Here is a 21,736-nt window from a genome sequence, read left to right as displayed (position 1 = left end):
TGAGTCTTGGTTCCATAGATTCTTTTTATAATGTTAAACACACCCTTTGTGGGCAGACTTTGTATTAGTTGAGATTGGTTAGCTACGATAATGGCAGTTTCTGACAGTGAATGATTTTCTGTATGTTACAGAAGGAAGGCTGATCAGGGACAGCTCTTCGTTCCAGGATTCCTTAGCATTTCGAAGCACGGAGCTTCAGGGATTTTTGGTTTTGTGATTTGCTCAGTACTTCAGGTATTTTGAAGACTTACATTAATGGAACATAAGATTCTTCTGGCCAGCACAAAGAAATTATGGAGTTAACAGATTGGAATATTTGTAGTTGCGATTATGTTGGAACACCCGAGATACCTAATTGTCACATCCTAAGGTCTCTTTCCTCTTTTGGTTCTCTTGATACTTGTTGGCTGCTGAGTAGGGTCCTTGTCCGTGTCCCGTGGTGGTGTAAGCGAGGGCCCCCGAGGCAGGCTGCCTGGGCTTGGGTTACAGCTGTGCTGCTCCTGGCTGTGCGACCTCGGGCAGGTGACCTCACTTTCCATGCCTTGGTTTCCTCATCGGTAAAACGGAAGGAATGAAAACACCCAACTCAGAAGGTTGTTGTGAGAATTAGATGCGGAGCCTTTGGTGGGGGGCGTACCTGGTATTAAGAGTTCAATGACTGAATAATGTGATTATTATATGTATTATCTCGACTGTAAATATTTTTATCATTGGATAAACAGAGCTCAGCCCAGCGCCCTCGAATAGTTGCTCTATTTATTGTGTGCGTGAACAGACAGTTCATCCCACCAAACGTCATGTTTTTAAAAATTGTTGTCAGATTTTTAAAGATAATTCAGTACTGTTTCACTTTTTCCTTTCTTTCTTTGGGACCTGATGTGTTGAGATTCCCTTCGGATTGATTACGCGTTTGTTTCCTTGCTGGGTGTTTTGTGTGCTTTTTTCCTCCAGTATACAGTGGGTGCTGAAAACATTTATTTTATGAATCCATAAACTCACTGATGTTTTGCATGAAGTTTCAGCTAGATCCTTGGGCAGTGAGCTAACATAAAATACTAGAGAAAGGCCTTATGAGTTCAGGGTAGTGTAGAATCCAGTTAAGAGCTTAAGTTTCTGCTCTGCCTTGGGGAGGCGATTTTGTGTCCCAGATGTAAGCAGAGATGTGTTACATAAGCTGTCTTCGTTGTCAACTTCATAAACGGAACCCAAAGGTATCTGTATTCTTTCATTTCTGTTATGATGGTACACACTTTGTGAGGAAGCCGGGAACTGTAGGGATACTGATACTGCCACTGAGACTTTTCGAAGCCTAAATGGGAATATAATACTTTGAGTGTGATGGCTTTTTTTACTCCACTCTCAGGCTTGACTGATTCTTTGGGTGATGCCAGTGTTTTCTTAGAGAAGCTAAGTAATTGTGGAGGTTGTTCACATTTGTCAGACCTCAGAGGTTCTTTCCTCTGATTAATTCACGGCGGTGGTTTTTGTTATTTGTAGGTATTGATGTCAAGAAAGGCCGAGGTCGGTATATCGACACCTGTATGGTCATCTTTGCCCCCCGTTACCTGTTAGATAATAAATCGTCCCACAAGCTTGCATTCGCACAGAGGGAATTTGCCAGGGGACAGGTAAGCAGTGTGCTTTTGAGGAGTGACTAGTGTTTAATAGCACGGGAGTTTCAATGTCATGGCTTGTCTTCCCTTCCACACTGCAAGTTCTGTGGGGTGAGGAGCCGTTCGTTGCCTTTGGTACAATAGCTTCTGGGAGGGGGCAGGGCTCTGACTAGGTGCTAAGTGACTACATTTACTGTCTCGACGTGACTTGCCAACCAAAGCCAGTGACTCCGTGTGTTCTAGGGAACAGCCAATCCCGAGGGTTACATCTCCACCCTTCCCGGTTCCAGCGTGGTGTTCCATTGGCCTCGGAATGACTATGATCAGCTGCTGTGTGTCAGGTTAATGGATGTGCCCAATTGTGTCTGGTCTGGAGGCTTTGAGGTCAACAAGAATAATTCCTTCCACATCAACATGAGGTAAGTTCAGAAACTATGTTTCGACAAAAAGTAGCTTTGTTAGAGGTGCATTAACTACTAAGCTATAAATATCATGTGAATTTTAAATATTTATAGAGCCGTAACTATTAAAGTAGCAAGTAGTAATACTACTCTTTATGAAATGGACATGTGTCTGGCCAGACAAAGGTCTTAAAACATGTAAAGACCAGGTTGGTACGAGTGGGCATTTTGATGCAGGGAGTGAAGGGAAGGTCAGCGGTTTTGCCGGTTGTGCGAAGGCTGTGGTCCAAGGTTCCTAGTTGAAGTGGCAGCGCTGAGCTTGCAGTCTGAACTCGCTGTCTGCTTGTGGGTGGGAACGCTGACTATAAAGGGTTTCGACTCTTCTTTACACTTTAAACACTTTGTCCTTCATTTGGTGCTGGTTCAGGCAGCCGTCTGGCCTTCTTTGTGAAAAACCACTGACCTCTGGTCCATTTTAAGAAAAATCAACAAGTTTAGCCTCACCTAGCACAGGATGACTCTTTTCTTTTTGCTTCCATCAAGTACTTTTTTAAAAAGTAGAAAAGGCTTTTAAAAAAACTGTGTTAAATATACATACCATGTGAGCAAGATAACAGAAAGACCCAGAGATTGTTTTCGTGGGCTTCCAGTATATAAAATTTAACATCTTAACCATTTTTAAAAAAAATTTTACCAGACATCCTATTTTTTTAAAGATTTTATTTATTTATCTGTAGAGGGGAAGGGAAGGAGAGGAGGAGGGGAATATCAATGTATGGTTGCCTCTTGTGCGTCTCCTGCCGGGAACTGGCCTGCAACCCAGGCATGTGCCCTGACTGGGAATCGAACCGTGATGCTTTGGTTCACAGGCCCGCGCTTAATCTACTGAGCTACACCAGCCAGGCCTTAACCATTTTTTTAAACTTTATTTTTATTGTTGACACTATTAGATGTCTCCATTTCCCCTGCCTTTGCCCACCTCCTCCCAGCCCCCGCCCTCCTTTCATCTGGCCATCACCTGCTAACGGTGTTCAAGTTCACCAGCATTTGGTACATTCATGCTGTTGTGCGGCCATTCCCCAAACCCTTTTTATCTTGCAAAACTGAAAGTCTCCACCTATTAAACATCAACTCTTCATTTCCCGTCTCCAGCCCCTGCTCTCCTTTCTCTGAACTTGACTGCCCTAGGTATCTCAGATAAGTAGAGAACAGTGCTTGTCTTTTTGTGACTGGCTTATTACACTTAGCATGATGTCCTTGAGGTTCATCTGCATTGTCCCATGTGTCTGAATTTCCTTCCTCTTAAAGACGGAGTAACATTCCGTTGTGTGCATATATCACATTTTGCTTATCCATTGATTTGTTATGGAAACTTGGGTGCCTCTGTTCATTGTACCTTTGACTATTGTGAGTAGTGCTGCTTTGAACGTGGGAGCACAAATACGTCCCTGAGCCCTTACTTTCAATTCTTTTGGGTTAGTACTCGGAGTGGAATTGTTGGTTTATATGGTCATTCCAATTTTCTTTTTCTTTTATTTTCTTTTTTTTCCTTTTATATTCCCCTACCTGCAGTGATCACCACACTGTTGTCCATGACCATGGGTCCAAATTTTTCCCTTTTGCTCAGTCTCTCCACCCTCTCCCCACCTTAGCTGTCATCCTGTTCACTATGAATCTGTCTCTATTTTCCTTGCCAGTTTTATTTCTGTGTTTTAAAAGATTTTATTTATTATTTATTTTTAGAGAGAGAGGGGAAGGGAGAGAGAGAGGGAGAGAAACATCAATGTGTAGTTGCCTCTCACGCCCCCAACCAGGGACCTGGTCTGCAACCCAGGCATGTCCTGTGTCTGGGAATCAAGCCAGTGACCCTTTGGTTTGCAGGCCAGCGCTCCATCTGCTGAGCCACACCAGCCAGGGCAGCACGTGTGTTTCTTTGAGGAATTACCAGGCTGTTTTCCATAGCAGCTTCACCGTTTTTCATTTCAGCCAAGAGTGTACAGATGTTCCAGTTCCTCCACATCTTCACCGACACTGGCTGGTTTTCGCCTTTTCGGTAGTGGTTGTCCTCATGGTGATGATGTATCATTGTGGTTTCGATTCACATTTCCTTGATGGTTAGTTGATGTTGAGCTTCTTTTCACATGCCTTTGGCCGTTTGTCTTCTTTGGAGAGATGTCTGTTCAAGTCCTTTGCCCATTTTTGAATTGGGTTGTTTGTTTTTTTGTTGTTGAGTTGCGGAAATTCTCCTTTTTGTATTCTGGATGTTAACCTCTGATGAAATATATGATTTGCATATGTTTCCTCCTATTTCTTACATTGCCTTTTTACTCTGTCGATTATGTTTTATATATATAATGTATAGAAGTTTTTCATTTTGGCATAGTTCAAATTTTTGATTTTAACTGTTGTGGTTTCCGCTTTTGGTGTCATACCCAAGAAATCATTGCCAAATCCAATGTCATGAAGCTGTTCCCCCATGTTTTCTTTGTGAGCTACAGTTTTAGCTCTTACATGTAGGCCTTTGGTCCATTTCGAGGTCATATTTGTATGTGGTGTTTTGTAAAGGCTCAGCTCTATTTTTTGGTTTCTGGATATCCACTTTTCCCAAAATCTGTTGAAAAGTTTTTCAACAAATTTTTCAACTCTTCTTTCCCCCATGGAATGGGCTTGGCACCGTTGTCAAAAATTATTTGACTCTGTGTGTGAGGGTTTATTCTAGGCTGTCTGTTTTATTCGTCCACGTGACTGTCTTTGTGTTGCTACCACACTGTTTTGATTAGGAACTTTGTAATGAGTTTTGAAATCAGGAAGTGTGAGACATCCAACTTTGTTCTTTTTCAAGATTATTTTGGCCATTTGGTGTCCCTTGAGATTCCATCTGAATTTTAGGATGAATTTTTCTCTTTGGGGGAAAACATTGAGATTTTGATAGGGATTGTATTAAGCCTGTAGATCCACTTTGGGTAGCATTGGCATCTCAGCAATAGTAAGTCTTCAGTCCATGAACTTGGGATGCCTCTCCATTTATTTGTGTTTCTCCAGTTTCTTTTTTTTTTAAGATTTTATTTATTTATCTTTAGAGGGGAAGGGAAGGAGAGAGGGAGAGAAATATCAATGTATGGTTGCCTCTCATGCATCCGCTGCCGGGAACTGGGAACTGGCCTGCAACCCAGGCATGTGCCCTGACTGGGAATCGAACCGCGATTGTGTGGTTTGCAGGCCCGCGCTCAATCCACTGAGCTACACCAGCCAGGGCTCTTCAGTTTCTTTTATCAGATGTTTTTGAAGTTAAAGACACACTAATCAGTGCAATTTCAATACGTTAAGAGGTGAACTTTAATCTTCTATACTTAGGTTAGCTCTTCATTGAGAAAACTACTACAAGGGAATAGAAAAATAATAGATGACATAAAATAACATCTATAGTTGACTTTTTAAAAAAATTGCATTATCTAGGCCCTGGCTGGTGTAGCTCAGTGGATTGAGCATGGGCCTGTGAACCAGACGATTGTGGTTCGATTCCCAGTCAGGGCACATGCTTGGGTTGCAGGCCAGTTTCCGGCAGGGGCCAGTTCCCTGCAGGGGATGCACGAGAAGCAACCATACATTGATGTTTCCTTCCTCTCTTCTTCCTTTCCCCTCTAAAGATAAATAAATAAAATATTTTTTTAAAAAAATTGCATTATCTGAAGTTTTATTTTCTTTCATTTTTTCTTAAATACAAGTGAAAGTTTATTAAGAAAGTCACAGAGGTAGAAAAAGTGAGCCAGCTGGGCTTTGTGGGCTCAGGAGACAAGTTACAGAGGCAAAAGAAGGGCCCTCGGAGCTTCCGGGTGGTGGGGGTGGGGGTGGGGAGAGAGAGCCCGAGGGAGCAAAGGTACATGCATTGAGGGAAGAATAGGGGGAGAGATGTGTAGTGCTCGGGAGACTGAGAATGCTGGTTTCTTCTGTTTTATTAGTGGGATGCCCTTCTTAAGTATCCTTTGTCCTAGCCCACAAATGTCAAACACAAGGCCGTGGGCCGAGTCTAGCCCTCTACCTTGTTTTATTCTGCCTGGCACCTGTTTCTACCCAGTGGCAGTGCCGAGCTCCTTGCCCCTAGTTAAGGAGCAGTTACATTTATACAGTCCTAAAATTACATTCGTCCCTCTGAAGGCAACTGCAAGGCTGATGTGGCCCCCGGTGAAAATGAATTTGACACCCCTGCCCTAGCCCTTAGTATCATTAATTGCATTTAGTATAGTGATTTTCAAGCTGTGTTCCCAAGAGTAGCTGGAGTCTAAGCAGGTGACTTTAGAGGCCCAGAGAGCCAAGTGGGCAGGTCTTCAGTGCCCTCACCCCTTCTTCAGCCAGAACCCCGTCTGGCAGTAGCATGCGTTTCCCACGAGATCTCACTGGGAGTCAGCCGAGGAGGGGGCAGGGAGGAGGTGTGCGGCTAAAGCCCCCATTGGCATCTGTACCGCCTGGGAGGAGGCTGTCTGGGTCTGTTGTGTTATTAGGGGAGGCTGATTTGAAACTGAACAAAAACGGTACTCGTGATTACTTAAAAAAAAAAAAAAAAAAGGAAGTTAAGTAAAGGGTGTGGAGGTGGGTGAAGAAGATGACCGTGTACCTTTGTTCATCCTTTTGAAATGCAGTCCCGAGTGTAGGACGTGCTGGTTTTTTTCTGCTCTCCTCACCATTTTGTTTTGAAACAGCTCAAAGCTGCAGAACACCTATGAACCGTGCAAAGATCACTACATCTTTTTTAATAATATTTTATTTATTTATTTTTAGAGAGAGGGGAAGGGAAGGAGAGTGGGAGAGAAACATCAGTGTGTGGTTGCCTCTCGTGTGTCCCCTACTGGAAAACTGGCCTGCAACCCAGGCATGTGCCTGACTGGGAATTGAACCGGTGACCCTTTGCTTCACAGGCCTGTGCTCAATCCACTGAGCCATACCAGCCAGGGCGATCACTACGTCTTTTACCTGGATCGATCACAGCTCAACATTTTGCTGTATTCTTTTTTTTAAATCTTTTAAAAATATTTTATTTATTTATCTTTTAGAGAGGAAGTGAAGGAGAAGAGAGAAATATCAATGTATGGTTGCCTCTCGTGGGTCCCCTGCTGGGAACTGGCCTGCAACCCAGGCATGTGCCCTGACTGGGAATTGAACCATGATCATGTGGTTCGCAGGCCCGCGCTCAATCCACTGAGCCACACCAGCCAGGGCCATTTTGCTGTGTCCTTGTTCTCTCCCCACACATACATACTTTTTTCTGAATCATTTGAGAGTAAATTGAAGTCCTCATGGTACTTCAGCCAGAAAAGCTTCACTCATCACCTACGACAAGGGCATTCTACACACTGAAGAAATTTAATACTGATTTTTTCCTAATAAATCATTCTTTAAAATGTCCTTCCTAGCAATCCCCTGGCCCCTAATCTCGGATTAAATCGAGGATCCTGCCTTCCATTGGCCACTGTATCTCATCGTCTTTAATCCAGAATGGTCCCCCTTTTCCTCTTTTGTCTATATTGACACTGACACTCCAGGGTCCAAGCCAGTGTCTCACAGAATGTCCTCTTTTCTGGATTTTCCTGATAGTTTCCTAATGTAGGTTGGGGTCAAGCATTTTGGTAAGAGTACTATGTGTGTGTTTGGTAACACACTATGTGTGTGTTATTATGTGTTTCTGTTGGGTCACATCAGGGGGCCTGTCATGTGACCTATGTTGGTCCCATTACTGATGTTGCTAAATTTGATCATTACTTGGTTAGCTTGGTGTCTGCAGGTCTCTCTTACAAAGTTACCTTTTCTTCTTGTAAACCAAGAAATCCATGGAGACAGTGTGTACATCTGTTTCCAGTGTGTACAACCTTTCCAGTGTGTACATCTGTTTTCAGTGTGAAAACCTTTTGCTCCATGATTTCATGGTTCTTACCTGAATCTGTTGTTGCATTGGTTGGTGCAAAATAGTGATTTTCTAATTCTCTCATTTCTTCTGCATTTGTGAATGGATATTCTGCTCTAAAGTGAGCCTTCCGTTCTCTCCAGTGAAATACCTACATTTAAATATACACACAGACATGTACACATGCAAATATATGTAAATTATAATCACATACCGGTACCTCCATTACACAGGATTCTTCCTCACCTGCCCTGTCCTATAGTGAGAACCCTGGTTATCAGTAACATCAATATATTAGTTGGAACCATATGCAGTTGCTCTTTGTCCAGGTCAGAAGTAATTTAGTATCAACAATTCTATGTATAGTTGAACCAGTACTTATCATTTGCTACACTGATACCATTATCCCAAACAAACCCACTCATTAAAATGGGTAGATCTTGCTGTACAGTTACAACGCACTGTTCCAAAGTTGCTGGAGTAATTTTTTTTTTAACTGTGGTTTGATGTCAATTCCTGCCTTTTTAATGTAATCCAAGAGCACATAGCGGTCGTGACTGAGGTCCAGGCCACGTCATGACTGAGAGAAGTGTGAGAGGAAAGTGAGCTGTTACTTGTTTTCTTCATTTTGTGCAGCTGTTTTGTTTCCTTTTTCTGCAGAGACACCCTGGGAAAATGCTTCTTCCTGCGGGTGGAAATTACACTCCGCGGAGCCACCTATAGGATCTCCTTTAGTGACACAGATCAGCTGCCCCCTCCTTTCCGAATCGACAACCTTTCTAAGGTATGGGGTGAGGTTCACAGCCCGTTTGGCCGTTTCACGTGTGGGAGGGTGGAGTGCGTACTGCCCCTGAGATGGTGATGAATGCATTTAAACCTGGGCTTGAAGGAGGCTGTGCAGGGACCGCTGTGGCTGCACAAACCCAGAAACCCTTACCCTTAGGAAGCGGTGCCCGCTGGCTGTTTGATCGCTGGGCAGCCAAGTCTGCACGTGACCGCAGCCCCCAGTGCTTATCAGGGCGCCGTTGTTTGGCGGCCTGGCGCCCCCTGCAGACGCTCCACACAGAGCCAGGAACTGGGATCAGACTGACCGTGCCAGTGGGGAAGGGCCACTCCAAGGTCGCTTAGTTCCCATGAGCATTTTTATAAATCTTATAAGTAGAGTCAAAATGGAAATCACTCGCTTCTATTCTAAATTATGCCTTTGGGTTACAGCATCTTAAAATACGTGATTTTCCGTAGCTGAATTCCAGCGCTTTTATGCAGTTCTGTGTTCAAAGGGTGCCACCACAAGGGTGCGGGGAGAAGAGATGCCATGGAAAGGGTAGGACTGCTTCCCCTTGGTGTTCAGGGTGGCAGAGCTTCTTAAAGCCCTTTACCCAACAGGCTACAGCCTGTGCCCTTCCATGGGCTTCTGTAGTTTGGATGATTAGAAAGGCGTCGGAAGAGGCAAGGTGGTGAACCTCACTCGTGGTTGTGCCGTGCGTAGGGTTCATGTGGGAGGGGTCTGGCGCCTAAACCTGGGCAGCGCTGAGGCCCTTTCCAATCCATCCGTCTGCATGAAAGCCCTCTTTGTCCGCTGCCATTGCTGCAGGTCCCCGTTGTCTTCACTCAGCACGGTGTAGCTGAACCCAGGCTCCGAACCGAAGTGAAGCCCATGACGTCGTTGGACTACGCCTGGGACGAGCCCACCCTGCCGCCTTTTATCACCCTGACTGTTAAAGGGGCAGGTTCCTCTGAGATCAGCTGCAACATGAATGATTTCCAGGATAACCGACAGCTTTATTATGAAAATTTCATTTACATTGCCGCTACATACACATTCTCTGGGTAATTCTGGGTTAAATCACTATCCTTAGAAAGCTGAAGGCTCCAATGGTTAACTGGTTTTAAACTCTAGGCAGTTCTCAGGAGCCTGAAGGATGAAGGAAGATTCCTTTCATTCTTTACCAAATCCTAGGCTTAGGACCTTTCTTGAGGAGTCTTTAGTCTAAACCCTTGTCTTTGGCTAGGTTAAAACCGCAGCCACAGGTTAAAACCTAGCCAAAGAGACAAGGATCTTCTCTTTCTGAAGATCTCCCCAATAATCCATCCTAGTATTTAATAATTCATTAGATGTTGTTCTTGTAATATCTTAAATTCCTCTTACTTTAAAGTGTTATTTTCATGTATTTGAAAAACTTCTTGCTGTTTTTTTTATCTCTTTCCTCTTCGAAACTGACTAATCTTTATCATAAGTATTTAAGTCATCATTTTGACTTCCCTCTCCCATTGAGAACACTGATTAAACAGACACTTCAGGGTCTATCTTAAAGTTCACCCAAAGCCAAGCAAAGTGGCTTCATTTGACAGTAATTCCGATTGCCTTAGGCTTACAATCTTCCCTGATCCCTGACTGGTTGTATTTGGAAAAGTCAGGTGAAGAACGGAGGTTGATTCTGATTCTCCTATTAGATTGGTACATAGATTGGCGCGTACGGGTTTCAAACATTGGACTTTCCAAACATAGTCTTTCTGCCAACTTGTAAGTAAAATTTATTGTTTCTGTGCTGGTTACATACAGGGCCAATTTTAGAGCTTCTCCCTGAAGAAACAGGGAGAAGTCTTTAGCATTACGAGTACAAACCACAGGCCGAATAGGACAGATAAAATCGTAGTTCTTCCCAAAGTGTTCCGAGTAAGTTTGCTTATTGTTGTGTGTGCCCGAGGCCCGTAAAACAATCTCTGGGTCTGCGTGGTGTCTCTCGCTCCCTCCTGGAGTATAGGTTTCCCGAGGGATGAGCTGAGGGGTGTCTCGGCCCAGCGTGCCTTCCCTCCGTGCCTGCCGCCGTTTCGGGGGCTGGGGTGCTCATCTTGTTGTGATCCAGTCGGGCGTGTTGGTTTCTTGTTGGACATTATGACTCCTTTGGACAGTGCAACGTGCTTAAGGTTTTAGTGCCTGAAAAACCAGTTCTTAACCTGGTTGCTAATCATGTTCTCCCCATAATGTTCTTATGTTAAATCCCAGCAGTTACTAAGCTCTTTAACTGAAGAATCCTCAAGGAGGATTATGAGCTTAGTGGTTGAATAGATATGGAGCAGATACAAAGAGAAGCTCCTGGGAATCTTGGTGTGCTAAGAGGCTGAATCATCTTTTGAAGTACATTGGGTACTATTTCTTTGCATTTTTGAAGAGAACTAATGATGGGAAAGAAGACTGGTTTGTTTCTGTTTATTTTAAGTTGTGGTGAAAGTCACAGAGCACAAAAGCAACCGTTTTTAAGTGAACAGGTCAGCGGCGTTTTACTGCACCCGGGTGCCGTGCAGCCACGCTCCGTCTGGCACCAAACCATTTTCCTCACCCTGAAAAGAAACCCCAGAGCCATTAAGTAGTTGCTCCCCTACCTGCCCCCAGCCTGTGGCAACCACCATCTGTGTTCCCTTTCTAAGGGTTTATCCCAGGTGTTTCACATGAATCGAATCGTGCAATGTGTGGCCTCTCACGTGTGGCTTCTTTCACTTAGCACCCTGTTTTCAGGTTCATGGTGCGTGTACAGTGTTCCACGGCTGTCACGGCCCGGTGGTGTCCACCGTACCGGCAAACCACGTTTCGTTCGTCCGGTCGCCGATGGACACTTGTGTTCTCGCTACTGCCTCTTGGCTCTTGTGCGCAGTGCCCTGATCCACATGCCCGCACGTGTGTCTCCGTTTAAGTGACTGTGTTTCATTCTTTTGTGTGTGTGCCGAGGAGCGGGGTTGCTGGGTTCTGTAGCAGTTCCACGTGTCACTTTTTGAGGGCCCGCTCCGCTGTCTGCCGCAGGAGCTGAGCCCGTTTATGTGCCCACCAGCGAGGTGCAAGGGTTCCAGCTCCTCCTCGTCCCAAGGAACTTGTTATTTCCTGTTCTGTTCTGTTTTGTTTTGTTAATTGTCACCGTCCTGCTGGGTCTAGTGGTATCTCATTGTGGTTATGATTTGCATTTCCTCAATAACTAATCTTGCTGAGGACCTTTTCACGTGCTTATTGGTCACATGTATATCTTGGGAGAAATGTCTGTTCAAGTCCTTTGCCCACTTTAAAGTTTGACTTTTTGCCTTTCTGTTAAATTTTAACTGTTCCTTAGGTAATAATAATACAAGTCCTGTACCAGATATATGATTAGCACATGTCTTCTCCTATTCCGAGGACTGCTGTTGTACTTTCTTGATGGTGTCCTTTGAAGGACAAAAGTTTTAAATTTTGCTGAAATCTAATGTACCTATTTTTTTGGTTACTTAGGCTCTTGATGTCATGAAAACTAGTTTCTTAAAAAAAATAATCGAGAGAGAAAGGAAGAGAGACCGAAACATTGATTTCTTGTCCCACTCATTGATGCATTCATTTGTTGGTGGTTGTATGTGCCCTGACCGGGGATCGAACCTGCAGCCTTGGTATATTGGGATGACGCTCTGACCAACGGAGCAGCCCAGCCAGGGCTCATGAAAACTAGTTTTTAACTCTGAATTTATCAGTCCCTCTTTTTGATGATAAAGGTTAATGACAACAGGAGAATTAATCTAAAAATCTCATTGAAATACCTCCACGTGTAGCTAGGTTGCAACATTCCATAAGGCCTAGGTTTCTTAAACCACAGAGAAACAGGGCCGTTGACTTGGAGGAAGGCGGTTGTGAGCCCTTGGCTTTCCTTTCGTCCCCGAGGGACTTCTGGTTTCTTGCTGCGACTTGGAGACGCAGTGATGCTGACCTCCCTGGCGGAGAGTAGAGCTAATTCTCGGACCCTTGGAATGTCTGGCTTAGTTTTCTGGTTTTTGGCCTCCAAAGAGATGCAGTCATCCTTGTATATCTGAATTTGAAGCCACTAAAATTATTAGGAGAGGGGAAGTGTCAGAGTATGTCTTCCAACAATGACTTCGAATTGTGCAGGAAAACATTCAACCTTGATCTTTCTGCATCTTGACTCAAACTCTCGTCTGTGATTTAGAAATGGCCTCTTCCTTCTACCCTTGTAGAAACCTTTGGAGGTTTTAGGCATTTGCTTATGACATGTGTGAGTGTATGTATATACATTTGTGTGTGTGTGAGTATGCATATAATAATTCTTTTTAAACTCTAGTTTACAGGAGGGGACAGGAAGGCCTGTGGCTTCCAACAAGGCTGTTACCTGTGCCGAGCTCGTCTTAGATGTCTCACCAAAGACACAGAGAGTCATTTTAAAGAAGAAGGTAAGAAGGCTTAGAATTGGAGTTCATTCAGAGGAAAAGACATTCGGTGTGGAAGAGACTCAGGTCCTCTGGTCTGAGCCCGCACTTCACGGCTGGGGGAGTGGAGACACGTGGGGAGACTCGCTTGGGGCGGGGGTCCGGGCCACAGCCCAGGCCGCGTGCTTCCCCGTGCCACGACACCTGCACTGCACGTGCCACGCCTGCGTCGTCTTTGGTGCCCTTTCTGGGAAATGTAATTCTTGAACCTGTTTTCTTTCAAATTCATGATGTCTTTTTTATTACTCTCCTATCTGTTGCAATACTCCCATAATCTGTTTCCTCAGCGGAGTGGGGAAATGGTCAAACCGACAGTCTTCCCCCTTTCTGTACTGGCATTCGTTTTGCTTTGGTCTGGGGACATGTGCGTGCTAATGCACCTGGGTATAGAGAGGAAGACAGCAAGCCCTGCTCAGAATACTGCAGATGGCAGGCGGTAACAGATAGGCCGCCTTCGGCATGGAAGAGACTTCACAAGACAGGTGTAGACATTGCTTCAGGCGGAGGGAGCTCACCAGTGTGTTTCAGTCCACAAAACACACTGACCTGAGGAGTGTTCTGAAGATTTTCCGTAATGGGAACCACGTCATCCAAAAATGGCCCCAACCGAGGGCGTCTGCCCGCCACCTGAGCGGCCCGAACACTGACAGGGATGGCCGTCCCCCAAAGTGGTGTGGCGCGTGGCGGCATAGTGGATCGTGTTCGCTCATTGGGCCTGAGGTCGTATCGCTCGGACCACATTTTTAATTGGGGGAGTAGATTCCACTCATTTTCAGTTTTGCGCAAGTGAAACTCTAATATATGTGTTTCTAATTCCGCTCAATACTTTCAACAGCTTTGTTGGGGTATAATTTATGTACCATACAAATGACCCACTTCAAATGCGCAGTTAAATGGTTGATAGCACATCTTCAGATTTGTTCAGCCATTACCACAGTCAGTTTCAGAACATGTCATCACCCCAAGCAGCGGCTCTGCCTCTCCTTGCTGTCGCCCCTGTGTGCCGCCTCCACTCCCTGCCTAAACAGCGACCGAGCTACAACACTCCCGGTCTCTGGGCTTCCCGGTTCTAGACGGTCATGTGCATTGTCTTTTATGAGTGGCTTCTTTTCAAGGTTCACCCACATATCGATCTGTCAGTATTTCTACGTGTATTTTTATATAACCAGTGTAAAGTCACGTAATTCAGATTTCCTTGAAATGTTCTCATACTTTTTATTAAGGCTGTGCATGCATTTTAGAAATACGTCTTGGGAATGGTGATGAGAAAAGAGACCACCAGTGACAGTGATCAAAAGTAAACCATTTTTAAGGCTTTTATTGAGAATTTCAAAAAATAATAATCTAAAGATAAAAGTAGCAAATTTGATGGACTCAAGTGAATTGAAAACAGAAATGTAAGAACCCTTGGAGATGATATTGTCAGATGACTTTCAAATGATGTTCAAGGTCATGAGGATATTAGGGTGAATGAAAACCAACTGAGGTGTATGATGACTTACCAAGTTATGATCATCAGGTATGGTGTGGTCAGCAAAACATAAATAGTGTATGTGAACTTTCTAAGGGCCAGGTACCTGCTAAGCAGACAAAACCAGGCTTTTAAAAAAATAAAGTAGCAAAAAACATGTTAAGTAAGATTTTACAGTTTACACAGTAGTTTTTACTGTTGCTGTTTCACTTGGCGAGGATGAAAACAGGGGACGAGGAGGGTAGATGACAAGCCACATGGACATCCAAAAGCAGGCAGAGCTCTGTGAAGCGTGTCAGGACACGGGCCTTCGATCTCTAACTAGGAGACCAAGAGTAGAGCGTTTGACATTTTAGGTTTTTATTTGGCTGATTGTTTTTTCACTATCTATTTTGAAAGACTCTCAGGGTTACAGAGAGATTGGCAGAAGTTCTGTAGACATCACGTGATGACTTTGATGTGTCCTGTTACTGGTCGCGTTAGATGTAGCCCTTGATTAAGGTGGTGTCTGTCTTCCATCCTTCCCGGTGAAAGGAAGTTCCTCTTTTTCCCTTGTACTTAGTAAGTATTTTGTTTGGAGGTGCTTGGAGACTGTAAATACCCCCTTCCTCATCAGATTTTCTATTTATGTGTGTTAGCTTGGACTTCCATAACAGAATACTGTGGACTGGGTGACTTGAACCCAATGGGAATTTATTTCTCACAGCTCTGGAGGCCGGAGGTCCGAATTTAGGGTGCTGGCCAGTTGGGTTCCCTGATGAGGTTCCTGTTCCTTGCTTGTAGACTAATTATGCCTTCTCATTGTGTCCTCAAGTTGGCAGGGGTGGGGGTACTCAAGAAAGCAAGCCTTTGGTGCCTTTCTCATAGGGGCACTGACTCTACTTATGACCTCACTGAGCCTAATTCATGACCCAAAGGCCCCATTTCCAAACACCATCACCATTGCAAGTATGGTCTTCAACAAAGGAATTGGGGGTGGGGAGGAGGGTGAGCAGCTCAGCCCCTAGCATTATGTATGGCACTCTGGGCTCCTCATTTATTCAGTGTGCTGCCATCTGTTCCTGTCTGTTTATTTTTATGCTCCACTCCCATATTTGGCCAATAGGTGCTCCTTTAACCTCTGTGTCCTTTTGACACAGCCCCTCATTCCTTGAGCACTTTCTTACTTTCTGACACAGCAAGCCATTTCGGGCTTGTCCTGCGCTTCCCCTGTGGCACACACATTCCCCCAGCCTCCTGGACTTCTGCCTGCTTCAGTCTCAGCTGAAGGCTCTAGGACTAAACCGTGAGGGGTGGGGGAGAAGGGGCTGGAAAGAGGATGGCACGTCTCAGGCTTTTAAGTGGAAATTCTGCTCATTTGCAGGCGGTAGAGGAATCCCTGTACGAAAACTCGATTTCTCCTGGGCACCTGGGCTTTGTTTCCTGGCCCGGAACACCTGCAGGGTGGCCAAGACGAGTTTCCCTGTGGCGGTGGGGCTGTGGAGAGACGTCTTTTCCTACTGGGAGCAGAGATGTCAGCCTGTGGGGATGGCAGCTGCGGATAGGGCAGTGTCATCTCTCCGTACAGACACGGAGGCAGCAGCACGCAGGGGAAGGAGCCTCGTGGCTTTCTGGGTCTCAGTTCTGGCTTTGTCTCCCAGGGGTAGATGCTCTCTGGTATTTCACATTCCTCCCTGAGCCTCATTTTTACTTCTCCCAGGTCTGTGAGAAGGCTCAGCCAAGATAACAGACAGAAAGTGCTACCCACGTAAAGATATGGAATTGTAATAATATGGGAGACATTTGCTGAAGCCACACCCTCTGCCAAGTGCCTTGTATTTATTACACTTATCACAGGGAACCTAAGAGGTAGCTTATTTCCTGCTTTTGGCAGGTGAGAAGGCAGAGGCTCTGAGAGATGTAGTAACTTGTCCAAGGTTGCTCAGCTAGTAAGTAGTGTGGCCGGGCTTCAGATCCGGGCATGTGAGTCAGCGTTCGTATTACTTTGTTAGTTTTTACTGGGTAGAATGTAGTACAGAGGTTGCCTTCCCGATGCAGAGGCAGCATGTGGGTGGGTGTGTGGTACCCAGAAGTGTCTGTTCCCCTGGAGGAGCTCCCACCTGGTGGGAGTGGATGTGACCTGACAGGTCTAGCTGGAGTCTGAGTCCCTGTGGAGAGCGCTCTAAGCAGTCAGGTGTCACTGAGATGGAACTGTACGGATCGGGTTAGGAAGGCAGGGTTAGCAGGCCGGGCGGGCACGTCGGCTCTGGACGCGGAGGGAGTCAGAGCTCCACTCGGCCCTGCTGGTGGTGTGACCCTGGGGAAGTTTCTTTTCACTGAGCCTTAACTTTCTCATTTGTGAGTACGAGTAATGAAGAGTGTACACCTCACCGGATGAGGAGTACATGAGTTACATACATGTAGATCCATGGGTCAGTGGCTGGCACACAGTAAATTATCAGTAAATGTTATTATTACTGAATAATAATAATAACACTTGAATATTGTGACTTATATAGACTTTCATGTATTGACCTGGAAGTCCAAGTGCTTTTTATAAAATGTTTAGAATTAACAGCAATAAACTTGGTATAACTTATGAATATAATCAACTTAATATTTGAATCCAATCAGCATATCAGTTTGGTATATTTTCATTGTAAACACTGGAAGGAAGACGATTTCTGGCAATTGTGAGGCTTAGCAGTGATCAGACATTGAGTGTAGCACAAAGTCTTTATGCAGTTGGATCACTTGTGAACGTTAGGGCGCCCAAGAGTCACCATTTGGAACAGCGGCTATTATAGCAGAAGCGCTAGTGGAGGTGATCAGACCTCACCTGACCTAGTTATAATGCTCAGAAAGTATTTTTAAGATTACATTATTTGTGATCTTTGGTTCTTTGGTTCAAGAGTTTAGCCTGTTTCATCCAAAGTGCAAGTAGGAGTCAAACACAACGGGAGTTGGAATTAAGCATTTACGTCATGTGGAAAGTGGCCTTCTGCACGCACCGTTCCTGCCGAGAAGTCGGCGCTCACGCAGAGCGGAGGCTGCCCGGGATGTGACGGCTCTGTCTGTGTCCGCCTGCAGGAGCCCGGGAAGCGGTCCCAGCTGTGGAGGATGACCGGGGCGGGCATGCTGGCCCACGAGGGCTCCGCGGTGCCCCACAACCCCAGTCGGCCCCTGGCCACCCGCCCCACCGAGGGGTCTGCCATTTTAGACATTGCTGGGCTGGCGGCGGTCACTGACAACAGGTAACTTCCTGGGAGGTTTTTCAACAAAGATTTTCCTTCTTTATTTTTAGAGAGCGGGGAAGGGAGGGAGAAGGAGAGGGAGAGAAACATCCAGCCCTTACCTCTTGTACACACCCCGACTCGGGACTGAACCTGCAGCCCAGGCCTGTCCTGTGCCCTGACTGGGATTGGAACCAGTGACCTTTTGCTTTGTGGGGATGACGCCCAACCAACTGAGCCTCACCATTCAGGGCTTCTGGGCAATTTTTGATTCAAGTTCATTGCCTTCAAATTCAGATGCAAAGGAAATCCGTACCAAAAAGTGAGAGTCTGTAAAGGAAGTAGGACTTTGTATTTTTATATTTGTCATTTTCCTTGGTGACAGAAACCCATTGCATTCCCAAATATGAGCATTGGGCCTTTATTTTTTAAGCTATTATGGACATGCCCATGGAGATATTTAACATTCAAGCAATAAGGATATGTTATGAAAAGTGAATGTTTCTTTCATCCAAACTTCCATCCACCATTACTCCCTAAAAGTGAGCAGTTTCTTTTCTAAAATCTTTAAAAGTTTTTGTTAAATCTTTTGAAAGCGAAAATAAATTATTTGGAGAACAATCAAATGTGTTTTTGTGGTGAACTCCCTGGGTTCAAATCCCGTCTCTCCCCGCCCCCACCCATCACCATTTATTCCCCTTATTTCCCCTCTACCTTCACGCCATCAGATCAGTCTTTAACTCTGAATACATGTATTTCATTTGCCTGTGCTTTAGTTTCTGTAAGAAATCAGTGTATTTGTTTTCAGTTAATACTTTATTTCCAGAGTGACTTTAGATGACTTACAAAAACCCAATATAAATGAATGTATTTGGAAATAAAACAGAACAAGGACTATTGAAAATACTTTAAAATGTGTTAGCCCTTTTCACTGCATGACAGCTTGTCATAGAGAATGCAAGAACCTATACTATTGTGTACATAGATAGTGAATGTTATATATAAATATATATAACAAATCCTTAAAGTGTTACTGTTACTTTATGTCCCCCTTTTTGTTGCTTTGCAATTAGTTTTATTCCCTGTTCCTCATTAAGAGATACCCAGCTACCATTGGATTCAAGCTAACTGCCCCTTAGATGTTAAGGGTAGTGGGTATTGGAAGAAAGAAGAGTAACACCATGACCCTTCAGGCCTGAAACATGGGACTCGGGGCTCACTGCATTCTCCTTCACCCCAGGTATGAGCCGCTGATGCTGAGGAAGCCGGATCGCAGGCGGAGCACAACCCAGACCTGGAGTTTCCGAGAGGGCAGACTGACCTGCGGGCTGCATGGGCTGGTTGTCCAGGTCCGTTGCCTGTGCCCCACCCCCCGCCCCAGGGGCAGCAGGCAGTGGTTGAGGCTTCTTTGAAGCAGAGTCTCATGGATGAGACAAGTACATGACGTGTTGTTACGTGGAGAGAACTGATTACAGAGCAAACACAGAGTGTCTCATTTTATCAGGGGTGCCAACAAACTTCATTGTGTGTGTATTGTGTGGGGGGGGGAACTGTCCTTGAAGGTCATGTGTAAGAAATATATTAGGGAGGGTTGCCTCTGAGTGATGGGATTTTTTAATTGGTTTAGTTGGATTTTTTTCTTTGACATAAATTACTTACTTAATTTTAAGAAGAAGGAAAGAAAAATGTCAGCTAAAGAAGCCCACTGCTAGGTGAGATGGACTAGTCTGAGACCTGTGAAGTTAGTGTAATAGCGACAAGAGTCTGTTGTAAAATGTTCTCGGAGATGGTGAATAATCGTCATGGGCTCTTGATTCTGTTTATGTCTACATTCTTAACTGTGCCCAGATAAGCATTTAATTGTTGTAGCCAACGTCAGAGTGAAGATCGCTGTGGTCAGTTTCCCCGTCCTCTGCTCAGCCAGTCTACCCATGATGCACTCCCAAGTACTTTAAAAGCAAATACGTTTGGGAAATGGCCAGGAGTTTGGATTTTCTGCGCTCTGGCTGCAGGCGGGGAAGGAGACCATGGGTCTGAGATGCGTGGGTAGGAGGGTGTCCCAGAGGTGTGGGCATTAGCAGAACAGCGTGCGTGACTGTGTGCAGTTCTGCCGCAGCCCGGGGCTTTACCCACAAGGTACACGCTGGAGTATTACGCCCTGGCTGGGGAATTCTCCATGTGTTTGTCCCCAGTGGAGGCCAGGCTGTCCTATAATGGGAGATTGTTCTCCAGGGTAGCGAGCAAAGCTATAAGGAGCCTCTGAATGCTATGTGGTGAGATTTATTTTCTTTATCTCCATTGCCCTCAGCTTTTTTCATCAAAGACAAGCTGCTTACTTATATGAAACCCACATCTGGAATGGATTTGTGATTTTCAATTAGCAATACAATTCAGACTTCTAGAGGCAAAAGAGGGCTTGTTATAATTGTCGGGTTCTCAGTCTGACCCTGACTTTACTTCTGGTTTGTTTCTAAAGCCCATGTAATTCCGATTCTCTTAGAGCATCCCCCCCAAATACCTTTTGGTGTTTATTGTTTCTTGAATCTATTTTATCATTTCTCTGGTTGCGAATGACCCTATAATAGCAGTATTCAGCAGACCAGAATGTGTTTGTGGTAGGGAAGTAAGCTCGTTGCAATTGTATTATTCTGAATAAAGGAATTATAGGCATTTCTGTGTTTTCTGACGCTGCCCTTATAAGGTTGGGTGTGCACTTCTTTCTAAACTTACAGCAGACGTGAAAGCTTTCTCCATGTGGAAGTCTGGTCTATAAACCCAGTTCAGAGTATCCTTTTCATGACTCAGCAATTAAAAATTAACAGAGGGGATCTAGGTGCTCTAGCCCTGTGTGTCTTCTCCCCTGGGCACCATCCTGTAGACTCCCATTTCGCCTGGGGCCTGGAGCAAGAGGGGACTTTGCTGCAAAGGCCCGAGTTACTGGGCCCCCGGTGACATCCCTGGCCTCCTGTTTCAGAAGGGCACCCTCTTTTGAATACCTGGCCTGGTTGTTCATCCAGAGACCTATTTGGGGAGCTTTTCAGCTCTAGAATTTGCTTCTTACGGGAAAGCTGAGTGACCGTGACAATTGCTTTATTTTTAATTGTTTCCATTTTTAAGCAGACCTTAATGAGAATTCTCAAAGAAACAGGGCTTTGGTACTTTCTTTTTTGAAGCCATTTTTAATGACTAGAAGTTATTACTAAATGAAAATACTCTCTCCATGGAACCCCCGTACTCAGAATTCTCTGGATTCACACAGCATAACTTTCTGTCTTGCCCAAGTAATTCTACTCTTTTACATCATCCATAAAGTTAAAAAGAAAAAGTTAATGCTTTGCTATACAGTGACCATGCCTGTTGAAAAGAGAATTAAATCTGGTAACTTGTTTCAAATGGCATGTTCAGTTGTCAAAGTCAATGCCTTGCTGTGTCTTTTCTTACACATCTTCACTCCATCTTTCAGGCCAAAGGAGGACTTTCTGGTTTGTTTGATGGCGCTGAAGTTGTCCTTGGTCCTGACACGTCCATGGAGCTTCTGGGGCCAGTTCCACCTGAACAACAATTTATTAACCAAAAAATGAGGCCAGGCTCTGGGATGTTGTCCATCAGAGTCATCCCAGACGGCCCCACTAGAGCGCTCCAGGTAACGATTTATCTTAAAACTGACCTGAAAGAATCTCACTGGGTCCCCTGGAGGCTAGTCATTCACTGAGTATTTATTGAATGATTTATGCTAGGTATGAAGAGGTGGGGTCTTCACTTATAAAGTGGGGGTAAGCCCTACCTCACAGAGTTGTTAGAAGAATTAAAGTATAAGTAAATGCAAGGAGATGTAAAACACAAAGTCTTAGAACTAAAGATAATGCAGTGTAACGGGGGCTCTCTGAGATAGTGCATCATAAGCCATA

At 44.8% G+C, this 21,736-nt stretch overlaps 1 protein-coding gene across 4 annotated transcripts in view; it reads left to right on the top strand.

The window, feature by feature from the left end:
- Positions 1-21,736, top strand: part of VPS13D (vacuolar protein sorting 13 homolog D) — a 231,268-nt gene that overhangs the window by 107,566 nt on the left and 101,966 nt on the right. For all 4 annotated transcript variants that reach the window (XM_037045200.1, XM_037045199.1, XM_037045198.1 and 1 more), the window contains 8 exons: positions 1,498-1,628; positions 1,857-2,032; positions 8,571-8,694; positions 9,505-9,740; positions 13,001-13,109; positions 17,686-17,849; positions 19,069-19,177; positions 21,292-21,471. In XM_037045200.1, coding sequence (XP_036901095.1) covers positions 1,498-1,628; positions 1,857-2,032; positions 8,571-8,694; positions 9,505-9,740; positions 13,001-13,109; positions 17,686-17,849; positions 19,069-19,177; positions 21,292-21,471 — 1,229 coding nt within the window. The remainder of the gene's footprint in view (positions 1-1,497; positions 1,629-1,856; positions 2,033-8,570; positions 8,695-9,504; positions 9,741-13,000; positions 13,110-17,685; positions 17,850-19,068; positions 19,178-21,291; positions 21,472-21,736) is intronic.

This window comes from Sturnira hondurensis, unplaced genomic scaffold (genome assembly GCF_014824575.4).
Source record: "Sturnira hondurensis isolate 20B ecotype Veracruz unplaced genomic scaffold, ASM1482457v3 Scaffold0004257, whole genome shotgun sequence".
Taxonomy (NCBI): Eukaryota; Metazoa; Chordata; class Mammalia; order Chiroptera; family Phyllostomidae; genus Sturnira; species Sturnira hondurensis.
This window is presented reverse-complemented; position numbering and strand designations above follow the sequence as displayed.